Source organism: Equus asinus, chromosome 5 (genome assembly GCF_041296235.1).
Source record: "Equus asinus isolate D_3611 breed Donkey chromosome 5, EquAss-T2T_v2, whole genome shotgun sequence".
Taxonomy (NCBI): Eukaryota; Metazoa; Chordata; class Mammalia; order Perissodactyla; family Equidae; genus Equus; species Equus asinus.
In genome coordinates, this window is record NC_091794.1 from 41,237,489 (window position 1) to 41,262,729 (window position 25,241).

The 25,241-nt window shown below is 37.4% G+C and overlaps 1 protein-coding gene across 13 annotated transcripts in view; it reads left to right on the top strand.

Annotated features, from left to right (window-relative positions):
• The window catches only part of PEX5L (peroxisomal biogenesis factor 5 like), a 209,296-nt gene that overhangs the window by 102,805 nt on the left and 81,250 nt on the right, over nt 1-25,241 (top strand). For 5 of the 13 annotated variants that reach the window (XM_070509374.1, XM_044771127.2, XM_044771124.2 and 2 more), the window contains one exon: nt 22,864-22,968. The exons of 6 other annotated variants lie outside the window; for them this stretch is intronic. In XM_070509374.1, the coding sequence (XP_070365475.1) occupies nt 22,864-22,968 (105 nt within the window). Of the gene's footprint in view, nt 1-20,515; nt 20,582-22,863; nt 22,969-25,241 lie in introns of all 13 variants that reach the window. 2 more of the 13 variants (XM_070509373.1, XM_070509371.1) reach the window with 1 other exon arrangement.

Sequence of the window (25,241 nt, forward strand, 5' to 3'; positions counted from 1 at the left end):
TAATGAAACCCTGGAAGGACACCTAAGAAACTAATCACGGTGATTACTTATGAACGGGCACTATGGATGGACGGATTAGGAAGATGAGGAATGAGGTGCAAAGAAGATTTTCCACTGGATACTTTACTAGTTTTTTTATTTTTGAGCCACGTAACACCTATTGAAAAAATTAAATTTAAAAAAAAAGGAAACATTAGGCAGAGTTCAAAGAATGACCAGTGTTGTTAGTGAAAACATACTGCTGCCAGTGAAAACCTTTTTAAGCAAGGCACTTCCTCTGGCCCCAGCGCATCCTCCCTGAGGAAGGGGAAGAAGAGTTTCTGATGCAAACTCTTCCCTCTACTGGACTTTCCAATCCTTACCCACCAGATTCTGCCCACAGCCTTCCAACTTGAGTATGAAAGAGCCAGAATCTCTGACTTCTAAGATGAAAGTGATAAGCCATCTTATTATATTTGCTTGATTGCTTCCTTCTTCCTCTGCCAAATTCAGTGTTTCACTGCCCTTTTTCTTTCATTCATTTGTTCAATAAATATTGATTGAGCACTTCCTATGTGCAGGGTACTGCACTATATCCTAAAATACAAAAGCTAATATGATTTGTCATTGATCCTGTTAAGAAATTTAAAGTATAAGGTGGCAAGGAAATACCATCCTCTTTGCAGGTAGGGATAGTTCCAAGGTCCTACGAGATGAAGTCACTGGCCTGAAATCATACAATACTTAATAAGAACAGGATATGCATTTCCCAATTGGATCGAGAAAGCAGAATCCACTTGCTTCCATTTCTTTTCTAGATGATAATAAGGATCAAATTTCAGTTTGGCAGAAGGTAAGACAGCTGGTCTCTTCTCTTACAGTGAGTACTTGTCTACTGTGGTAAGAGCATGGAGTATATTGTTTCAGCTTTGCACTTAGGTTTGAGAACATTAATTCACTCATTCATTTGCTCATTTACTCATTACAAAGACATCAATCCCGTCCAAGAGGCTAGGCATGATGGTAGGAGCTGAGGGAGGTGTGAAGATGACTCAGATTTACGGCCTGTCTCAAGAAGGTGACATCTAGTTGGTGAGTAACCGCATGCTCAGAAAGAGCTATAATACTCAGCAGAAATGATCAGTGCCTGAGAAGAGGTTCAGAGAAAGAGTTCTAAAGAGACGGGTATCAGCTGTGCTGGCAGGGCAACAAGGAAGACTTCATCTCAGAACCCAGGAAGAGGTCACTCTGATATGATGTGGGTCAGACCTACCCCAGATAACACTGAAGCCTCTGAAAACCTTCTAGTCTGAGAGGGGCTTCTGTACCCAATCCTCCCAATGTGGTAGCCAAAGGATGTCTCTTGATTATATATCTTAGTTTGGGGTTTTTTTTCTGTCTTTGAAATATACCGATAGTACTAATGATAGTTTTCATATTCACTGCCTACTTGAACACGATGTCACATGATTAGAAATAAATATAGCCCCACTTTGTCCTGCAAGTGAACAAGGTCAATAACCCCATTAGTCCAGTCACATAGATGGAAAACAGCTAAAACTTCATTAAAAAATAACAGCCAACACTTTTTAAATACTTGCTGTTATTACTTTACAAGCATTGCTCCTCTTAATCCTTACATCAGACTTAAAAGTTAGACACTATTATTACTGTGCCTGTTGTACAGATGAGGAAATGGAGGCTTAAAGAGATAGTTATCCTTAGTTACACAGCCACTAAGTGTAGAGCCATGAGTTGGATCCAGATCTGTGTGATTCCAAACCCATGATGTTAACCATGTCAGTGGTTTTCAAATTTTAGCAAGCATCAGAACCACCTGGAGGGCTTGTTAAACCACAGCTTTATGGCTCCACCCCTAGAGTTTCTAACTCAGTGGGTGGAGAGTAGAGTCTGAGAATTTGCATTTCTAACAAGTTCCCAGGTGATGCTGATGCAGGTGCTGCATTTTGAGACCCACTGCATTCTGCTTCTCTTCTACCAATGGCAGTTTTCCCAGTGTTCCGTGAAGGAACTGGAACCCAGTCTCACTGGGTAAATATTTATGCCACTTCTCCTTTTATTGGAATAATCAAGAATTCACTTGAAGTCTTTGAACAGATTGACTCACAGAGAGTTTAAAGCAAATAACCAATATATTAGATTTCCTAATTAAATAATTCATTTCCTATGAAATGAATATCAAATTCCTTTTCATTAAGGGCAAAGTTGATCTTCCTACATGAATTATGAAGATTTTTAAATTGTTTGAATAGCATTCTGATCACCAGCTTATAATAGTTTCAGTGAATATTTTTGTCCTTCAAACAGAGGTATAATATGAGAACTCAAAGCAGGGAAACTCACGAATTCCAAAGGCAGCACCTGACAATCAAGAGAAAGAGAGATTTTCCTGGCACACCTAAATAAAGGAATAGGAATTTATCTTACATCTGCTGTTGTTTCTTCCCTTAGCGCCCTATGCTTCTCCTTGATAGTATTTATCGCACTTGCAAGTATTTGTATAATATTGCTCATGCCTTCCAAATTGTAAAGATTGCATCTGTCTTGTTTACCACTATCTCCCCAGCCTGGGACAGTGCCTGGCAATTGTTGACTGGCTGATTTAGTGCTCTCTAATCCATAATCTTACAAGCAAAAAATCATAATCCCAGCACTTACAAATCTGCCTGGCTAGCTCCAGGCGGAACTTATTACACAATATACAATAAATACTTGTTTATTGTAGGTGTAGAGGAGGAAGATTATGTGAACACCCCATAAAACAGAAACAACATGTTTTTGTTCCCCATTCCAAAGACTTTTCCTGAAGCACTTCTCTGAGATGTCTTCTTCCTGTTAAATGATTTCTGGGCTGAAATAAAACACACGTTGCTTGAAGAAAGTTACAGTTTAATGAAGTAAAAAGTAAAAACCTCTTATGAATTCAATACAGCTGTGTAGATATTTCTTGCCAAAAAGTTTAGGAGTCAGAGCCTTAGGGGATGTACCTGGAAGTGAATGTGAATGGATGTCTAGAGGCCCAGACGGATTGCAAGCTCTATCAGGAAGAACCAGTAACTGTGTTCTCATTGTCATGGCCTGTACACCAAGGGAGAGCATGTCAACTGAGTCATCTCTCTCAGATTCTTAGGTCACGTATGTCTCTCCTCACTCTTATTGTGGGTGTGATGTTACTTGGTGGGTTGCAAAGTATTGGAAGAATAGTCGTAAAGATTGAAGGGATAAATATTAAAAACTTTAGATGGACTCCAAACAGATAATTGAACAGAATACATTTGAAATTTAGTTCAAGTGTGTTACCGACATCAGAGAGATGAGTACCACCTGTGCAGACTGAGACCTTAAATAAGATCCTTCATTCCACAAGTTTCTTAAGCTCACATTCGATTGACCTGATGATGTTTGCTGGATTATGCTCTAGCATGATGCTATTGGCCGTGTGAAAAAAAACAGTAAGAAACAGTCTAATAGAATGCATTCATTAATCATGCCTGCCTTAGACATGATCTTTTAGGACATTATTTGTTATATTATCTAGTACCCTCTCTCAGGGTAGAATTCCCTAGGAGGGAAGAGATTTCTTTTTAGGAGACCTGCACATGTCCAGAGCAATTGGCTTGTTTCCTTTCTTAAGGAAACTAGAAATTGTGTAACTGGTTAGGATTCAGTGTTCCTAGTTAGTAATAAATATCTTAGGGAAATGGAACTCATGGTATTCATTTTCATACCAGACTTCCTTTTGACTCTATATTAAGCTACCATTGTTTTCTCCTTGAATCTATATACATATATTATGTTTTCTCTCTCTATTAATTTTGAAAGCTAATTTATATCTAGTTACATAGCAAGGTGCAAATAAGCTCATTCAAAACTACTTTCTGAGCATCTATTTAAATGCAAAGAACTCTTCTAGACAATCAGGATTCCATAGTGAACACAACTGATATGGTTCCAATCTATACTCACGGAACTTAAGTTTGTGAAGACATGAAAAGTTTATTAAGGCATGTCTAGAGAATAGATATATATTCTCCCAATGATCTTGGGCAAATTAGTTAACCTCTTTGAGCCTGTCTTCTTTTTATTAAATTCGGGCAGAATAATACCTTCATTTTCCAAGATTTTTGTGAGGATTAAATTAGATCAAACATGTAATATACGCCTGTCACAAAACAGGTTCTCCATTAATGCCTCTCCTATTTGCAGACAAATTTACAGACAAATTACTACAAAGGAAAGAAACATCTCCAAAATTCTGACCCTACAACTTCTACGTGTAAGCAGCATGGAGGCTGAGTTCCATCAAGTATGACTCAAGGGCACCTGTGAAGGATCCCCATAATCATTCACCAAAATAGGAGATCTATCCGTTAACAAGCAGTCCTGGCTGGGAATGGTTTTCACAAGGCTAAAAACTGTCTCCATTTAGCCCCTGCTTTTCAGGTACCTAGAGGGAGGCAGCTTGCTGGAGTAGTGGGAAGATCTTCAGCTTCAGAGTTAAACAAACCAGATTAAATCCCACCGCTGCCACCTTAACCTTCAGCATTATTGAAGGAAGGATTAGGACCTGCTTTGCTGGAGTGTTTGAAGGATTCTGTTTGATCTCCAACATAAAGAGTTTGGCAGTGTCTTGTTACTTCTCTGCCCTTGCCTTTCCCCTTGTGCTGGTAACTGTGGTATACACAAAAGACAATCCAGGTTACATAGATGTGAAGCCATGAGAGCACAGAATGAGATGGTACTTGATGAAGCCCTAGCAACTATGGAATGTGCTTCCCAACCCACGGCTGGTATTGAGCTGGCCTGACATATAGAGCACATTAGAGAACTCGGTAGGACTTGAAGCCTCTGAAAAAATGCTCAAATGTTCTCATTCCATAGGACTCGTTTTCTTCTCTTCTGTCTGTGGATAAGTCTGATGGGTACGCACAAATATACACCAATTATAGCATAGTGCTGCATCATTTAAAAACGGTAATATCTTTCATCTTGCCAAGAGAAGAGAGAGATAAGAGAGAAAGGAGCAAAGAAGAAAGAAAAGGAAACTAATGTCTATCAGACACCCACAATGTTCACTCCCTTTGCTGAGTTCTTTCACACAGCACTGTGAAGTGGATATCATTATTCCTATTTTAACGGATGAGAACAGAGAAGCTCAGAAAGGCAACTTTACCCAAAGTTACACCCTCATAAGTGGAAGTGCTGGTATTTAAACATGTTTTCTGCCTCTTGGTCAAGAGGGAGGTGGAGAGGGAGTTTTACTAATGAATCACTTCAGTGACACTAAAAAAGCTGCTGCCCCATGGTGTCTTCAGGGCTTTCCACGTAAGGTACCCAGCGCAGTATACAAGAGAGAATATGGGCTTCGGGGTGGATGTGCCTGAGCCCAAATCCTGGCTCCCACCTTACCCACCAGCTGTGTGACTTGAGTTACCATAGGAGCTTGTCCACATACAGCCACTTGGAATCCATATGCTTTTGTCCAAGCAGGAAATTAACTGCAGTGGAAACTCTGAAGTATCACTAAGTAGAACCTAGTGGTAGTAGAGGGGCATGGCTAAGGACGAGGGCCCCACTGTTATACAGGCTTGACTTGTAATCACAGCTCTAACTAGGGACAATAAAACATAGTAACTAAAAACATAGACCCCGAGGTCAGACTCTGGGCTCCTGTCCCAGCTCTGACACTTACTAGCTCTTCCTGCTTAACTCTCTCTGTCTCAGTTTCTTCATCTGTAAAATGGTTATAATAAAAGTATACACCTCAGGGCCGGCCCAGTAGCGCGGTGGTTGAGTTCGCATGCTCCACTTTGGCGGCTGAAGGTTTGCAGGGTCAGATCCCCGGCACAGACCTAGCACCGCTCATCAAGCCATGCTGTGGCAGTATCCCACATAAAATAGAGGAAGATTGGCACAGATGTTAGCTCAGGGTCAATCTTCCTCACACACACACACACACACACAAAGTATACACCTCAAAGATTTCCTGTGACCTAGGTACTATTGAAATATATGTAAAGTATTCAGCAGAGAGTCTGGTACATTATAGATGCTCAGTAAGTGATTACTATTATTACTATTCCTACTGTTATTAGGTGCCTGTCTTTTGGCAGGTTATTCTCTCTGAGCTTTAAGTACTTCTTCTGTAAAATGAGGATACCACCATATCCACTTCAAAGAGGTGTTTGTGAGAATTCAGTTGGAAACTTTATAACATGCTGAATACCGTTTTGGTAGTTATTTTTACTAGCTAGACGCTCTGATGTTCACCTCTTCTTTGGACCACAATGCTCTTCAAATAAGTTTACAGTTCTGAGTGGTTTCCTTACAAGTAGAAATTGCTGTGTTCATTGTCACACATCAAGAACTGTTTGAATCTCGGAGGCTTCAAAGTGAAGAGCGCATCTAATACACACAGCCGTCTTCTCCAGGGGCGACTCTGTGACACTCTCCCTGTGCCTCCTTCATTCTCATACTGTTTAGGAAATTGTTTAACGCAGAAAGTCAGAAAATGCTCTCTACCCTTCTCCAGGAAGAACACCTAATCATTCTACTTCCACGTAAAACATCACTGCAGTTTTCAACTTTTTCCAATAACCTTCAAAAATGGGGTGACTTTTCCTCAAATCTCTCAGCTCGAAGTTAATTTGCATTGGTTTCAATATCACTGAACATGAAGGCACTAGTTCTTCCTTAAGCCATCTTTGATTAAAGTGATAGTTTCTTCTCTTTTATTTTCTTTAACCTCTGTGTCAGCTGGATCGCCCTGAATCTTAGGATCCAGATAAGATCGGCTCAAAGCACTACTGAACTCTGAAACTCAACACCTCTCCATCCCAGCACCACCTCACAAGATTTCTGCAAATTTGAGGGATGTCAAGTTGTCTGGCTCTGAGCTCCTGCTTCTGCTTTATCAGGGTTGTTTGTGGATTTTTAAAAATTCGTTCAACAAATATTGAAGTACCTACTCTGTGCCAGTCACTGTTCTAGGCTCTTCATATATGGCACTGAGCAAAACATACAAAGTCATGTCTCTGTCTCCTCTCCGTCTTCCACACCTTGTCAATGTGAATGTGGAATTTGGCTCTATTCTTCAAGCTCTATATTTCAAGCAAAAAGACTACATCTTACAGAAGGTATTTGTGTCTCCAGCAACTATCACTGAATGTTTTGGGATATAACTGAAAGGGGAGGGGGGGTTGAGGGGAGGACCAAATTGCTACCTCGCAAAATGTTTGATTATGCAGAGTTTTTTTAACCAATCTTCTTTCTCTCCTTTCTCCGTCTTCCAGATTGGTACTATATTTTAATCCAAAGTAAATGTGATTTCTACCACCCTCACAAAGGGCTTGGTGGAAAACATGAAAAGAACCCATAGGTGAGCCGTAAACTCATAACAGCCTTTCCCTTGAGATCAAAAGGTTTTAAATTATCACTGGTAACAACTCCATTAAATTCTTAGCCAGGAGCCATTCCTAGTCTTTGCCTTGGATGTTGTTGGAGGGTTTGGAAAAGATAAGGTTTCTTCCTTCTATAACCTAGGCTTGGAAGAAACTTCAAGAAGTCTTAGGCAGGCAGGACTATATATTATCTATCCATCTATCCATGCCTTCATTCATTCACTCATTCATTCAATGAACCTTCATTTAACACCCTATACTCACAAGACACTGTGCTTGTGGCAAACACAACATAGAATGTGAGACTCAGTGTTCATCTTCAAGGTTACAGTCTAGACTTCAACAAAGACAAAATGGTAATTGAGCTGGATCTGGAAAAAAATACGGAATTCAGCAGGTGGAGATGAGGAGATGGCGATTCCAAATGAAGGAAACAGTCTCTGCAGAGACACAGAAACTTGCATCCACACAGCCTTAACTGGCATGGTGAGTGGTGCAGAAAAGCCAATAAGCAGGGAGCTTCAGAAGAAAAAGTGACAGAAGAGGATCCTGCGGACCTAAGCAGGGGTACAGGCATGAAGAGCTCCTTCCTACAAGCACATTCCCTGCTGCCAGGCAGCTTTTAGAGTTTGGACTGTCCTCTGTGGAAATTTGATGCCCTGTAGGAAGACATTCTAAGAGCCATGTTTGCACTTAAAGAGACATCAACTTTCTGAAACCCAGGCTAACGGAAGGAAAGATCCTGTCTGTGTTTTTGTCAGGACTTGCTCTTGCCTCTGCAATCACAAATATCATATAGAGAGAAACCGTATTTACAAAAGATCCCAGAGTTCTGAAGCAACTAATTTCATTGCTCATTTTGGAAAAGGAAAAGAGACAAAAATATTGATATGGTATAATATGATTTTAGAATAAAACTATAAACCTTCACAGAATTTAAACTGAAAGCAAATAAATAAATAAAATTCTTACAGTACTAATTAAAAGGGACCTAATAGGAAATAAGTTCTGTAATAGAGAAATGCAAGTTAAATTCTTACAAAAGCTGTCAGTCAGTTCCTTTGTTTACTGTGACGTGGTTTGTTTTATTGTTATAACTGAAACCACTATGATATTAAAATACCCAAAGTCAGGAAATACATTTCTACTTCCAATTAAATCTTCTCTAAGAAAATAAGCATTTTTTTAAATGAGGGGAAAAATGCAAACTACTTCATTTTTACTTTTCAAAGAAAAGGTCAGAGTAACTCTAAGCCTACTGAAAGAACTGTTTTTTAAGTTGTTGAAAAGGTCAGGCAGAAAAAAATATGTCTGGAATTTCTAAATCTTGATGACTTTAACATAGAAAGTTCTACAACAGACTATGCTGTATTTTTACTGAAATTTAAAATCTCTTAAAACACATTTGTAATGAGGTCTTTATAAACATTTATTGTAGATGGAGATAAGACTAGAAAATGAATCTAACTTTTTTATCCTTCTGAATAACTTAGCTAGGACATCAATATTGATATAGATAGATACTATATATGTTTAGGCACAACAGAACCTATGTGTATATGTTATATCTAAAAGCAACTGTGATCTGTAATGGAATAAGGGGGAAAAACAGGAAGTCAGCCTTTAAAATGACTAAACTTCCATGACCTTGATGGTAACATTTGAGGAAAATCGGTGTTTAAGTATAAGAAATTAAAAAGAAGTCTTTGCGTTTTTATGTCTAGTGAAATAGCACAAAGTTTCAATTAACCAGAACAGTCAGGGCCATTTGAGTGTTGTCATTAGTGGAAATTTTTCATCACTTCAAGATCAACTAAAGGGAAAAAAAGCCCAAAAAGTAGCAAATCTTTCTAAAATGTATTAATGCTTCTCTCTACATTACTAAGTACAATATACTGTACCTAATTCTTTCTTTGAAGAAGAGATACTAGACGCCTCAGGGCCAGTACCCAATGCATCTTTCCTCACTGAATGGTCCCCACACGTAGTTGTCAGACATGGGCTGAATATATACTGACTGTAGGATATAACTCAGAATCTTTAAAATCCTTCAAATGAGCTTGTTGGCTTGTAAATTAATTTTCTCTTCTAAATATGAAATTTTCTGGAAAAATTAGTTGAGGTTACTGGTTAATTAGGTTTTTGTTTTACTGTACCTGAGCAGATTATAAGTGGTTAGAAGGAAATAGTATGGTATTGTTAATGTGTGGGAGAGGGAGCAGTAATTGTAAATTTTCAGACAAATTTTTATAGCTTTAAAGCGTTTTGAACTTTCCTTAATTCAGTGTTTATAGGAATAGCCTAAGTGGAGAACCTAAGACCTCTTACACTTTCTGGAAACCTTTTAAAAGTTTAATAATAAAATTTGGTGTATGTTGATGTGGGAACAACTAGGATCTTAAAGAAATTACGTTTTTTTCTGTACCCATAACATCGATCGAGAATTAGTAGCAATTCCAATGTGTCTAATGAAATATCAGTATCACGTAGCTGCTTTTATCTTTAAATCTAAAAGACCATATGCATTATTTAGCAAGTTGAAATGAGTTCAGGCCAAATCTCTTTTAAATGTTAATTTAATCTCTTTTGATATATGTCTGAGAGTTAGGAGGAAGAAAATGTAGGGGATAGCAGAGAATCCATTTTTAGGAGATTGAGAAAAACCTCATAGACAACTTAAAATTAATATTATCAAATTACTCTTCTGCCTATTTATGGTGCCTTGGGACACAGATTATGGACATATTTCCAGTGTAAGATATCTAGGCAATCTGCCTGCAGCAGAGCGTAGAAATGACCCAACACCTCTGGGAACTAAATGGCCCCCAAACCATCCTAGTCCTTCAGAATAAGGAACAAGATGTGAATGTGGTGCCTATTTATAATTCACCAGACAAACCAATGGACTAATTAGTAAAAATATATACTTTTGGAACTGCTGGAAACGTTTCGACAATCTTAAGGTCCCCTATGTTGAATGCTTTCTTAGACTTTGAAAGTTGAAGGTCATCTTTTTCATTGTAATTGTGTACCTCTGGTTGAACAGATTTCCTGACATGGCTCTATATTTGTGAGTCCTAGAGCACATAAAACAGCCTGTGAATTCATTAGCAATATAATGGTAGCTTGGAGTTTACAACTGCTCCTGGAATGGGCCAGATCCAGACTTGCCTTGGGTTTCTATTGTTAGGAGAAGTCCATTAACTTTTTCATTTCATTATAGCGTAGCATTATCAAATTACTCTTTCAAAATGATAGTTCTTTCACATACTATAGACTCCCAGGTACACATGGAAAATAATTTACTCAACTAATGGGATTTTGCTGATTTGTAGAATTATTAAAGCATATTGAGTGCTCACTTTACATATTATTTATTTGATCATCACAAAAACCCTGCAAAGTCAGTGAGACAGTTATTAGTACCATTCTTGCTCTCCCACTTAGAGAAAACTAAGTTCTCTGCCTTAGGTCACACAAGAATGGAAAGTGCTATTTCTGGGTGTCAAACCCTGGGTTTCCAACTCATGTCTCATGCTCTGTCAACAGAGACTCCACTAACTAACCTCAGTAACCACATGTACATAAAGCCACGTTGACACACACCACTGGGTTATGGTACCCCTTGGCAACCTGGAGTTGATAGCTAGGAAAATGGAATAGTAGCAGAGAAAAAGCAGAAACTTGACAATTATTTTCTTCCCCTCCTGGTTTGTCGGTTGAAGGAGAACCTCCAAAAAATGAAATATGTAATATAGAAAGTGTGATACGAGTCTAGGCACAGTATAGACACTGGCTTCAAAACCACTAGAATACTGACTAGCTGGAATGGCCTGCCTGGTAGTCCTCCTAGGCCTGTCTCTCATGTTCTCGGGTGTCAATACATACCATGGTGGAGAGGCGAGAGGTTGTTTTTTCAATAAGCACTTAAATGGTAGCTTCAAAAGCAAATTTCATACATCTATTGATATTTATAACAGTTCTACATTTGGAATTAATTAGGAATGTGATTTTAGCCAGAAAGTTTGACAGAAGAGTAACATGAATCGGTACATCATCTGCATAACAATACAAATGTGAGTCACAGATTTATGGTGATTAGAAGGAGGGAAACTGGCTTTATTTAAAACACTCAGGCACTCCAGGGGCCCTGATTCACTTAAAGTCCCCCATAGACATCATCCCAAGGTGACATCTTCATACAGAACAGTCCAGGCTGTGTGTGACAGCCAGAGACAAGCTGTAAATTCTGCCCCAAAATCAGCTGCAGAGATATTAGCAAGAGCTTTTGAAAAATAAAAAAACTATGTGTGATACATGATTTCTTTTCATTTGTAGTATTTTTTCAATGGTTCTATGTTTATGTACATGTCAATTATATCTTTAACTGATGTAAATATTAAATAATTGAAGTCTCTAAAGTGTATATAATTTAATAAACTCTTAGTTGGGAATACAAAACTTCTTTGGAACATTCCAACTTCAGAATCAAAAGAAATTTGTCTTTTCACAAGAAAATTCTTTTCAATAAGTTCCATACTATAATTTGAGGTCATGTGGCTGAAAGCTCAGTTCAGTTTGAGAGCACAGAGCTCCTATTGGCACTGGCTGACCACTCAAGGCACAATCTTCATTCGAATTTCTTTTAGGCAACAGTCCCTGACAGGACACTACCATAGTGGCCAGTTGTGGCCACCTGAGTTCAGATTTCTAGCTTTCAACATCTATGCAGTCCTTTCAATCAGATTAAAGGTTACAAAAGGAATTAGCTGAGAAGGCTTAAAATAACCCTGTTACTGAATTATCTTTGGATATTTCTAAACAGGTTACTGAAGTACAAAAGTAAGACCACTGTGTCATCTTTCATAGGCAGTTGTTTAGTTACTGTATTAGTTTACTAACACTTCTATAACTAAGTACCACAGGCTGGGTGGCTAAAGCAACAGAAGTTTATTTTCTCATAGTTCTAGAGACTAGAAGTTCAAGATCAAGTTGTTGGCAGAGCTGGCTTCTTCTGAAGCCTCTCTTGTTAGCTTCTAGATGGCTGGCTGTTCCCTGTGTCTTCACATGGTCTTTCTTCTATGTCCTAATTTCATCTTCTTATAAGAATACTGGTTATATTGGATGAAGGCCTACCCTAATACCTCATTTTAACTTAATCGCCTCTTTAATAAAGACCCTTTCTGCAAATACAGTCACATGAGGTATTGGGAGTTAGGTCTTCAACATATGAATTGGGGGGGGGGGGGGGGGACACAATTCAGCCCGTAACTGTTGCTAATCTCAACTCATGAGAAACTGGTTTCTCATGATCTACTGGTGGCTAGATTCAGCATCCCAGTCTTGCTTCTGACCCTTGGTTTCTGTGCCTTATCAGTCTCTTTTAAGTCATCTCAACCTTGGTTTTATTTGTTGGCTGCAGAGACTCAGACTTCCTCTTACTTTGCTCATGGATAAGACCTCTTACCCTTACTGTGACTGCTCTCTGCCTTTGTTGCTGTTATTGAAGTCTCTTTACTCTTTTCACATCTATTTTTCAGTTGTTTGCCCCTCTTCTGTTCCCTATGGATTCTAAACTCGAGTTCATTACAATGTTTTCTACAGTAGCCAAAAACTGGAAACAATCCAAATGTCCATCAACAGTTGAATGGATAAATTGTGGTATATTCAGATGATTGAGTGCTATCTGTGGTGAGAATGTAGTAACTATCACTTCTTATTCCATGTATGAATCTCACGAACATAATATTACGTCTTTGGCCACATACCTCGTAAGGACAATTAGGCCACAGAGTCCATGAGCTCAGCAGTAACAGTTCATAATCAATTAATATTCATTGACTACCTACCATGTGCCAGGCATTGTGGAAGTGCTTTCATAGATGCTGTTATTTAATTCTCACAAATTTATGAAATAGATTGTATTTCTATCCTATTTTTAGAAGGTAAAATGAAGTCTTAGATGGGATAATTTATAAAAGGCCGAGCTGAGATTGAAACTCCTGTCTTCTGACTCCAGTCCTGGTGTTGGTGCCAGCATGCCACATGGCCATTCTCTTTTTCTTCCACTGACCATGGAGGCTGAACTGGATCCATTAGCTGGCAGTCCCCTTGACCACACCTGGCTACACACTGACTGAGGCTCACAGCTCCAAGATCTCTCCGTACTTTCCCTAACTGCTCTCCACAAGCTGAGAGAGACTATTCATCCGCTTTCAAGGAACTAGGAAGCATTAGGGAGGAGCCAACCCCCACATTGCGGATGACCCCCAGAGGACTATCAAGATACTCAGAGATGCCAGAGTCTGATCCGAAATTAGAGTAGGAATTCCCAAAGCCTCAGCTTCTCTCTTCGAGCTATTTCAGGGAAGTGAGGTAGATGGAGTACCTTAGCTGAGAGCTTCTTGGCTAGTAGCTTGTGAATTAAGGAAACTTACTTTTTCTAAGTTATATCAACAAAACTGAGCATTTGGGAACAAGTTGGTAAAAACACTTGCACCTGCCAGAAGATGAGGAAAGCCACTAAGAAGGCTACTGAATAGTCAGGCTCCAAGGCCACAACTCTTGTTTATAAATTAGTAATAGAATTTGCCTAAAACATTCATAAAGGGGATGAATTCCAGCTCACTAGTTATCAGTCCTCTTCTAGAAAGAAAATGGATACAATGTAATTCTACCTTATGACATCTGGATAAATTTGCTATCTCAAATTCAATAATTTGGTAAGAATATATTTACCATATGGTCTTTCCATCTATTTTTGCTCTAAGATAATGACTGTCAACATTTATAAACCTCCAATTTGATAGAGGAAGGAAATTCTTTCTCATAACTTGTTTTTTGATTTGGTATACATATTTTCCTTACTAGTGGCAAGAAATTGGGGGATGCATATAATCACTGATAAGTAAAAGAGTTTCACAGGTAATCATATCAATCCAAGGGAACTGTTTCATGGTCCTGACTACATATTTACCCAGCGGGATTCTTATTCATTACATTTACTTTGGAAAATTTTCCAATCATAGAAAATGTGGAAAAGACAGGAATGATGAAGAAAACAAATTTTTGTACATGATTCCTCCCAAGTTTCTTTACCACCAGACTTCAACATTCTAAGATCTTATATACCACACCAGCTTGGCCACTGGCATACACTTAGAAACCAGACCTCAAGACCTCTTCTCCTAATTCCTCCCAGAAAGATGCCATATCTCACCTCCCCCTACACCCCAATAACCATTGATTCAGTATAGACTAAACAACTACTTATGCTGTGATGTATGATTCTCATAACTTTACTTTCTCTTGAGTGTTGGAACATCCATCCATTTGTGCAAGTAAGATACAAGCAGTCTGGAGTGCTTATATTTAGGGGGATGTTTTTCAAAAAAAAAATTAATCTTTGGGGTTTTGTGTTTCTATATCATTTTCCTCTTTCTTAAAACAATTCCTGTTTTGCAAATCATCTGAGATATTTAACAAGAACTTGAAAATAGCAAGAGTAACCCATTAATTACAGTTACCTTTTTTTGGATACGAACTTCACACAATCATGAAAGGCCTCTCAAATATAAATAGGTTTATAGAAGTATAAATACAAATGACAAATTTGAGATTTATCACAAAAAGAAGAAAACTTATCCCATTCTACATTTACTTCTTAATTATCAAATATGTATTATTTATGTCATCATCAATTCAAGGCCAAACAAGGATAGAAGAAAATAATTTTTTAAGTGAGACTACCCTAGGTAGCGAAAATTGCTTTCAGGTGCATCATAGAGAAACTCAATATTAAGATAAAATAGGTTCCAAGTAATTTAGAGCTACATTAATCAGAGTAAACCTGATAGTAAAGCTTCACTAATTCAGAATTGATTATAGACCAGTGAGAACTGAGTGTTGTCACTTTGACCACTTGTCAGGAAAGCTTGCTATGCAGACAGGGTAAATAAGCGTGGGGGACACCATAAGAGTGAGATGGGGAAATGTTTAACCTTCTCAAAAGAACAAACAAATGGTAAATTGTGAACAAATGGATCATGTTGATTCAAAATAAGTCTTACCTGTCCTTCAGAGCAAATTTTAAGTATCTTTACTTGGCAACAATTTATTAATTTTAATGAATTTTTATTTAGATGCTTGAAGTTATTTCATTTCTTTAAATGTCTAATTAAGACTTTTTATCTGATTCAGAATCACCTTCTATCAAAGCTGGCCATACTATGTGATTTCAGTATCATAAATAATTTGAAAAAGGTATCTAATACTTGTATTTATTGACCAAACTTGAATGTCTATTACTATACCAAATGATGCAAAAGAAATAAGCACAATCTTGGTTCACACAAGGAAGTTTCATTGATGAGACACAAAGAATATTTCATAAAATAATTATAACAAGGACCCTGGGAGGAGCTTAATCCACGTGCACAACTCGGGAATTGTGGGTACTGAGAAGTTCTGTGCCTCAACTGACCCACTGTGTAACTGGAAAAAATGGTGAGGAGTGCTTTGGAACCAACTAAGGGCTGATTTTTTTAATAGAAGAAGAGACACAGGTTGACTCAATTTCCTCAGAAGTGTTCCCGGCTGGTCAAGAACACACCCAGAATGAAGTGCGTGGACTTGTTGCCTGGTGGGGAGATTACATTTTAAAGTCACATCAGTTTTACATATCAATGTTTTCTGCCTCAGGCCTAAATGTTGCAGGTTTTCTGAGCGTGTTTTAAGAACTGCAAGATGAGGCCAGCCCAGTGGCGTCATGGTTGAGTTCACACGCTCCACTTCAGTGACCAAGGGTTCACAGGTTCAGATCCCAGGTGCAGCCCTAGCACTGCTCCTCAAGCCACGCTGTGGCGGCATCCTACATGAAATAGAAGAAGATTGGCACAGATGTTAGCTCAGCAACAATCTTCCTCAAGCAAAAGGAGGAAGATTGGCAACAAATGTTAGCTCAGGGTTGGTCTTCCTCACCAAAAAAAAAAAAAAAAAAAGGACTACAAGATGAAAGCTACTGATTGGGCACCCAAAAAGATTTGTGATTGCTATTGGGAGAGACTCCCTGAATCCTACCAAAAATAGTGAGAACAGCAGGAGTCACAAAAGGCCTGTTAGGGCAGGAACAGCCAAGATGGAGGAGCTGCGGGGCGATGGAAGCAGCCGCTGCCAAAATAGACCACCTAGAGGTGACAGAGAGAGCAGCTCCAGGGACACCATACTCTTAAAATCAGAACCCCCAAAATGGCTATTATATTGATATGTGGGTAATAATAAATCCAGTCTGGAATTTATTTGTCTTTATACCAATGCAGTCATAAAACACATTTTTTAACATTTTTTTATGGAGGAAGGGGCCTATGGATGCAAAAATACTAAGCCCATGTGGCCCAGTGGTATAGTGCTTAAGTTCACACACTCTGTTTCAGTGGCCCTGGGTTCACAAGTTTGGATCTTACACACTGCTCCTCCCGCCGTGCTGTGGTGGCATTCCACATATGAAGTAGAGGAAGATGGGCACGGATGTTAGCTCAGGGACAATCTTCATCACAAAAAAAAAGAAATGCTAGGCCCATGAAAGTCACAATGTCCCCCTGCACCAATCATTCACACCAAGGAAAGGAAAGTGAGTGTGCGTGTGTTGGGCTTGGAATCCCAGTGACTTTCGTGGGTGGAAGTTCAGAGTTAAAGACCATAGAGATTGTTATCCATGACTTTCTCCCACTACCACATACACAGTCTGGAAGGGCGCAACAAGAAGTGCGATTAACACATAACACAAACTGAGGGCACGGGAGTTGTATAGTAGAATGCAATTAGAGCCACTCCTCACTCATCCCAGAAGACTTCCTAGCACAGGGCATGGTTTGGGGAAGTGTGCAACTCTCAACTGGAAAAAACAATGCTGAAGGGGAAAAGAAAAAAGAGTAAGGAAGAAATATATGGAGGATCAATTGAAAGTCATCCTTTTAAATGCCCTGTGTCATTATTTTAAATAGAGAGGCATCAATTTCTTTACTGCAACTTGACTACCCTTATTAAGGAATCAGAAATCACATTATTTCCAGCTACAAATGGGTCGCTGAATCAATGGTGAATGCATTATGATTTGTGAATTCTACATATGAATCACTAGTTAAGAGAAGAGGAAATTCTGTCCATGGTTCACAATTGTTTACATCTAGATCCATCTCTTCAGGATGTTTAGAAACAAGGATGGACCAGTATGCCCAGACTTAGTTCTATTTTTACCACTTTTTAAATTTAGAAAACATTCTGTCCAGGGAGAAATGGGTTAAATGTAACCGTGATAGAACCAGCATGGTCTGAACCCTACTCTGTGTTGGAAGAACTCTACAGGAGCACACTTACCTGGGAAAGCTCACAATATGGTAGGCAGAGATAGCTGGCGTTCAGGGGACACTGGGAAACACTGCTCTCACATTCTCCCGTGTTGAAAGGGAAGTTTGAAGAGAGCATGACACTTGCCATGACATTTACCTTCCCGAGTAAAGGAAGGTTATCCTGGCTCTGCACGTGAGAATCAAGAACAACCAGCAGAAATTAGCCTTTTTGTAGCCGTTTCCTGCAGGTCTGTTTAAGTCCAGGGTCCAGAATTTATGAGATATATAATTTTTTAGCATATGCAAAACTGAATGTCATTTCATTTCAAATGATGTCGCTAAAATGATATAGATGGCACGTATTTACTTGCATGTGTGTATATATGAAGAAATATATTCAATACATCCACACTTCTAAGCTTGATGGTAGTTTGTTTATCCTTGGAACATTCATTCTAAAAAACTGTTTAATCTCTAATATTGTAAATATGAAATTTTGGGGAAAAATGTATGAAATATCAGGATTGCTGTTTTTATTTTCTTATTTCTGTTTTTTCTCAATCTTTGGCAACAGCATATGTTAATGTTTATAATCAGAACAAAAGGAAGACTATTTTTTAATTTCATGTATCAGATAATTTAGGAGAGATGTCTACTACTGTAGTCTTTTACTTTTTCTCTTATTTAATGTATCTCCTCCATTTCTTTTGTTGAGTATCTCTGATAAAGAGACTGGATTATTGTTGATAGATTAAGAATAATAAGAATCATTTTAAGTTACAAACTTCATAGTAGCAGTAATAGAATCTGCAACTAGAAAATTGCTCACAAATGGACGGTGTAACTGTGGAATTGCATACTTTAAGTATTTCATGTGCTCAAAATAGATCTCAGGAAAACCCTAGTAAAAATGGCATTTAATAGCATTGAGTTAGCGTTTAATAAGAATTAGAGAGATGCTAAAACTTATAAACCTAATAAGATCTGCAGAATAAAAAGAAATGTGTGTACATGGGATGCTTAGGTTAGTTTTCCATGAAGATAGGAGAAACAAAATCATTTTGTTAGAAATGCACTCATGAGTGAAGTTATGGGTGGCTGGTTTTTACTGACCATTGCAGACTGAAGAAAATATTTCTCAGAAATGTTTTCTTAGATCCGGACTGTGCGATTATACTGAGAAGTGGTTGCTGCCCCAAACTTGAATGATCTCATAAACAAGCTACATTTATGGTGAAGGCAGTCAGTGAGGGCAGTGTGGGAGAGCGCTCCGGCCTCAGGAAGCTGAAGGAAGAGAGAAGGGTGCGGTAGAGAAGGAAGCACGCAGGCTGGAACGTGGGTCTGGGTTCCAGTCCCAGCTCAGCCACACACCAGCTTTGAGGCCTTGGCCAAATTGCACTGTCACTGAGCCTCAATGCCACGAATTATCTAGCAAAGATAATAAAATCTACCCCACAGAGCTCTCATGAGATCAAATAAATAAAAATATGTAAGACATCTAACAGAGTGCCCAGCACACAATAGCTCCTCCAAAGATTAGTTCCCTTCCTGTGAGACAAGCCTAGAACTGACACATCTCCAGATGTCCTGGTGACCTCTGGTGGCATCGTAGCCTGGTATCCAGCCTGAGAAGATCGTGTGACTTCCAATACTTTTTACTCTGTTTCTTATATTCTATATTTAAAAAAGGAGAAGAAGTGGGCCAAAATTGTTTTTTCTTAATAAATGTTAGTCACTTGCTGTTCATTCATTTATGTGTATCATTCATTTATGCCTGGGTTTATAATAGAAGCTAATTAACAGATTATTCTCAAGAATTATTATTTGTTAGAAAAGCTGCCATTTTATATATTTCATTGGTGAGAAAACAAAATGATAAAAGAAACAAAAAGAAATAGAATTTTCTGTAACAAATCACCAAGAAAAAGAGAAGTTTCCTCTTAAGCTGATATTGTTTTCCACACAATCAAAAATATTTCAAAAAATTCATGAAGGAAGGGGGAACAGGTGATTTTCAAGTATTATTTGAAAAGAAATTTGCTGAACTAATTGCTGAAGAGTGTCACAACGTGGTAATCAACTTGTAACTTTTCGCTGTTCTTTATTAACAGAAAATGTTATTGCTAAGTATGATGGAGAAGCATCACGTCTTACTGTAATCTAAATCCACTTATATGCTTGAGTGTATATTCAGTGTATATTTCATTTTTCCTGTCTTCATGTCATTTCAAATAATAGGTTAATATTGACCCTTTGGTGTAGTTATATTTAGAAAATTGAGCTTGAAGTCCAGATAATTATGCATACAGATTTCTTAGAACATTTTAAGCCACTGACTTCAAAAAAGGAAAAAAACACCTGCATGGTTGTATTACTGTCAGCCCTGCAGAGCTGCTGATAAGCACAGTTGTATAGTTTGGTGAATTGCCAAATCAATTATCAGCCAGGTTCTGAATTCGAGAAGCATAATCCCACAAGATAAATGGACAAATCAGAAGTAACACAGCTTGATTTTAAGATACCAGGTGGAGGTGGCAATATGATCTGAGGGAAATCTTGCTTTGATATCTGAGTGTATTCGCTTGATTTGGTAGTGGTTGTAGACACGGTCTCTGGAACCTCGGAGATGTCATTGTGGCAGAACTTCCTGTTGTTCTCAGACTGTACCTTACTTGCAAAACAGTGAGGCTCATGGGGTAATAACTCAAAAGGCTATAAAGACAAAAAGTTGCTAGCAAGCACTAACATGGGTGTCATGACTCTTTTCAGGTAGTAGGTGTAACCTTGAAGAAAAAGTGGCACTGTCTTCAAAAAAGTGACCTGACCCTGGCTTTGGTGGGTTTTTCTGCAAGAAATAAAAAGCACCGCATGTGTTTATTATACATCCTTTCTAGCTGACCACTGCTTTGTTCTAGAGTTCAGCATGAAAGGACTAATTTTTGTTTTGTTTTGTTTTTGTTTTAGTGAAATGGCATGTCCGTTGCTAATTCTAGCTACTATAGTTGCACATGTGAAAAATATCTATATGTAGTTTATGGATTGGTAGCATTTCAAATAAATGGTATATTGAAATATCGACCTGAAATTTTTTGAGATGCTTATCAATTGACATTTTTTTCTTAGCCCAAGAAAAGAGTCTGAATTATTATTATTTTTTAAAATTATACCTTGTAACATTAGATTTGTTCTTTTAAATATAGTAGGAATTTAAATATAAGCATGCCACTTTGTTTATTGCTATATTATTAGAACTTCTTGGAGCATGGAAAGAATTCTTCACAATGATTTTGCTCTTTTGAAAAAAATAAGCTGCAAAACTATTTGTTAAACTATATTTAGTCTGTAAATGAGTGTAGCTTATAAAGGTATACTAAGCTATAGTGTATAATGTTTCATCCAAATAATTTTTATATTTTGAAAAAATGTTAAATAGTTTAATAGAGCCATAATAAATCTTTTCCCAGAATTTAGAATTGTATGCACCTCTATTTTAGAAAATCGAAATCGTTTCTTTAAAGAAAAAACCTGGGATCATTATGCAGCCTAATTTGTTATGCAGTGAATCATTGTTGCCCTTTATTCTTCCTGAAGTCAGTTATTCTAAGGATTGTGGCCATATTAACTTTTCAGAACACATACGAAAATTGCTACTGTTATACTTACCGAATAAAATCTCTGGTAGTTGATTTTCCACCCTGGAAATAACACATTATCATTCAGTAATGCTAGTTCTTAAGTCAAAACAAACTTTCAGCAATGTAAAGAGATTCACACATTTTAACAGGTAGTGACTATACAGAAAGCTTTTCTTTGTTTTCCTAAAGAAAAGCTGCCACTCGTTACATTTTAGAAAGACAATGCCTGAGAAAATGGACAGTGTTTTGCTTCCTAGAGTAAACCTATCTTCTGAATACTTAAAGCCCTGTGCAAGCCCAAGCTAATAAGGTAATTCTATCCTTTTTCGTTGCATAGAAACCATCAAGATTTATTAACCTCTGTAGTTAATATTGACCCTAGCTCTTAATTCCGTTTCAGACATCAGATCCCCATATGTCCATTTTTGTTTCTTTGCCTATGATATCTCTGTATGCTACATTTGTATTTTAAGTAGATTTACAACACAGATATCCATGTGTGCTTTTAGTATACAAGTGTTTTCTTCAGGGAGGCCAGAGACCTAAGAAAATGCAAGATTTTTGTTTTTAAAGTGTTTAGATTATTTAATTTTTACATAGTATGAGATGTTTCTAATTGGGTTGGGAAGGTGATATTTTGTTTTGCTTTTTCCATTGATGCCGTATCTACTCTCAAAAACTAAGTAGTTTGGTAAACTAAAAAGACAGAAAGCCAGCCCACCTCTTTACAGTCCATAAGCTGCTTGTATGAGACAAAAAGTGTAGCTGTGTATATGTATATGTATCAGTGCCTCAATTATTAACCATCCTTTATTCACATCTGGATTTATGGGGTTCTGCAATTAAAAGACATTTCTAAAATTCTTTGGTCTCAAAAGCATTGAGAGTGGCAAATTTTTTTCATACTACCACCACAAATTAAACAAGCTGGGTGAATTCTTGCGATGTTAGGCCATTGAAGGCTTTTTAGAGGTTTTATGACACGTATACTCATTTTATGCCCAATCCACTAAAAAATGACAGGCTCCAGAGATCACCCAGCAAAAGCCCTCTGTGGGAGTCAGACTCTGTTCCTAATCCCCACCCCAGACTCCTCACTGTGATTCAAAACATTTAGGGATTATATAGAAATAATTATAAATGAACATAACAGGCAATCCATAGTGTTTTTAAATTGATACTATAAAAATTATGTTCATGTCATGTAAATTGCCTTAAAATACATTATACATATAAAATACTATGTTAAAATTAAATATAATGTCAGCTGTAAAGGTGAAAAAGTAGCTAACTAAAAGTTCACAAATAATCTTTTTTCAGATTTTGTGTGTTTTCTCCTCAGCCAAAAGCCTCAAGATTCACTTGCAGCAGCCTACCTCTTCATATATGTTGGATTGCTCTTTAAACATTAGAATATCTTGTAATAAATAATAAGTTAAAGATTTCTCCTGACACAAGTCATTGTTGATTTCACTGTTATAGGGCAAAGGCTCTAGGGCGGCAGATAAGGCTGTTGCCATGGTGATGAAGGAGATACCGAGGGAGGAGTCTGCTGAAGAAAAGCCCCTCCTAACTATGACATCACAGGTGGGCAGACCCATAGGGTTCCTGTAGGAAGCTGACATATGTTAATATATCAGACACTGATTTTTAACTAGCAAAAAAGACATTAACTTGAATCAATTTTTTAAAAAGCACAGTTTCAATGAAACAATTATACAGTATAAAATGAAAAACAAAATTGCTAAAAAAGGAAAATGGCATCATTTAGTGATTTATTCACGGATATTCATTTCCATTACTCAACTTTAGTTAAAAAAAAGAAAATGTACATGCAAGTAAAACATGTTGCTTCTTTATAAAGGAGTCTTGCTAACAACTTTGGGAAAGAAATAACAATTAAGCTAATGATACATTTGAACAACAACAACCAAAAAAAAAAAAATCAAATTCCTATGAATAAATACAAGTTATATTGTATACATATGTCAGTTTACCAGTAGAATATCTAAATTTTCTTAAATGTTAAATATATTTATGTTGTGACTATGCATACTACATATATGTCTATACATATTTATGTGGATAAGTAATTTACAGGAATGAGCCAGAAGTCCCTGAGTCCCCATGCAGAAAATGGCATTTGTGACCCCTCTTCTACTTAGTGACCTTGACAGTAAAAATACCATCTCTATTATAAGCACATGAGGGCCATTTTCAGCATTTATTATAACAAGTATAGAAAAAGGTTTGCATTTGTATGCAAAGACACGCTGAGACTGTATCCTGTATGTCCTCAGGGACTTTTGAAACACCCTGTAAAATCCACATAAATATGTATAATATACTCATCACTACTCTGTGGAGCTATCAGTTTTAAATTCTTAAATGAAAAATATTTTTACTTGCATTTATCTTATAATTTAGATTAGATTGTTATCTTAAACATCTCTTTTTTTCTGTAATGCAATAGTAAATGCAGCGATTCAGTTCCAATTATATGAACATGTCTAGAATTAGAAAAATGTCCATTTACAGTCCTCATGAAAGGCATTTATATCAAAAGCTAAATTATGGCAACTTATTTTTAGAATATCATCAGAGCGCATCCCCAGCTGTTGCCAACATGTGTGGCTTTATTTTATTCTAAACACTATGTTGTAAGTGATGAAAATTATAACATATAACATCAAAACTGAATAATAAAAAAAGTTATTAAAGATTCCCAGGACTTTGGGATAAATTTTATATTGTGAGGTTTTTGTCTGTAAAGAAGACATGCTTCTTCCCAATGACACATAGTAGTAGTTGGAAAGAAATTTGCTTGATATTTACCAAGTCTCCATTCTTAATTTATTTACATAGTAAAACGTATACGGTTTTACATTGATCTCCTGCCCTTTACAGAATCCATGTCCAAAATATTCAGTCCACAGTTCCTCAGGGGAAGGCTATGGAAGATGAGAACTACTTGGAGTTCTCAGCTAATGACAGAGCTGTATACATCGGTAGATAAGACTTACCCAAATTTGCAATTGGCATAGTTGTGCTGTAACATGTTTTAGGACATCACAATTTAGGACAGGCTCCAGTCCCCAGAATTCTTTTTTTCCAAAACCATGCATTGCTATGTGCTTTCCAGTAATCCTTTCCAAATGTCCGAAATTACCGTTATAACCTAAGCTTGAATTTAAAATTTAATGCAAAATAATATTTTTGATTTTTTAATTTAGAGAAGAAATTGTGATTATTACCATTTTCTCATATTCAGAACATTTGTGTGTACCAAGTTTCTTCTTTAATTCCTGTCTAATGTTGCATTAAATGTTTTTGAGGTCTAGTTACAATTTTACTGCATGAAGATTATATAATGCTTTCTTTGATGCATCATATTCTTGTTGCATACCGGCTAGTTTATGAATCAGCAAACAGAGAGTTCTGATTCATAAAATGTAATGCACCTGCTGTGTTGATAATGTTATGGAGTTAATTCAGTGACAGCTGTGATACAGTTATTTCTCAGTCAAATGCAGTTTTGTTAGTTGATATACTTTTTCCACTATACACAAGTGGCTTCTTCCCTGCTATGCACCAGTGGCATGCACAAGCCAAAAAGCAGCAGAATGATCTGAAAAAGTGAGTACTTTTCATGGCAACCACAGCATCCAGTCCGTGTACCATACCACATTCTTACTCGTTATCCTGTGTGAATGTATTAGTGTCTTGAAACATGTCTGTCCTGGTGTCTCCTGTAAAGCCCCTTACGATAGTGCTACATACTGCTGAACACATTGACTCATCCTCACCACTGGTATGTCGATGCCAGCTGCTCATTCATAGATTCCAGATATGTCTCAAGC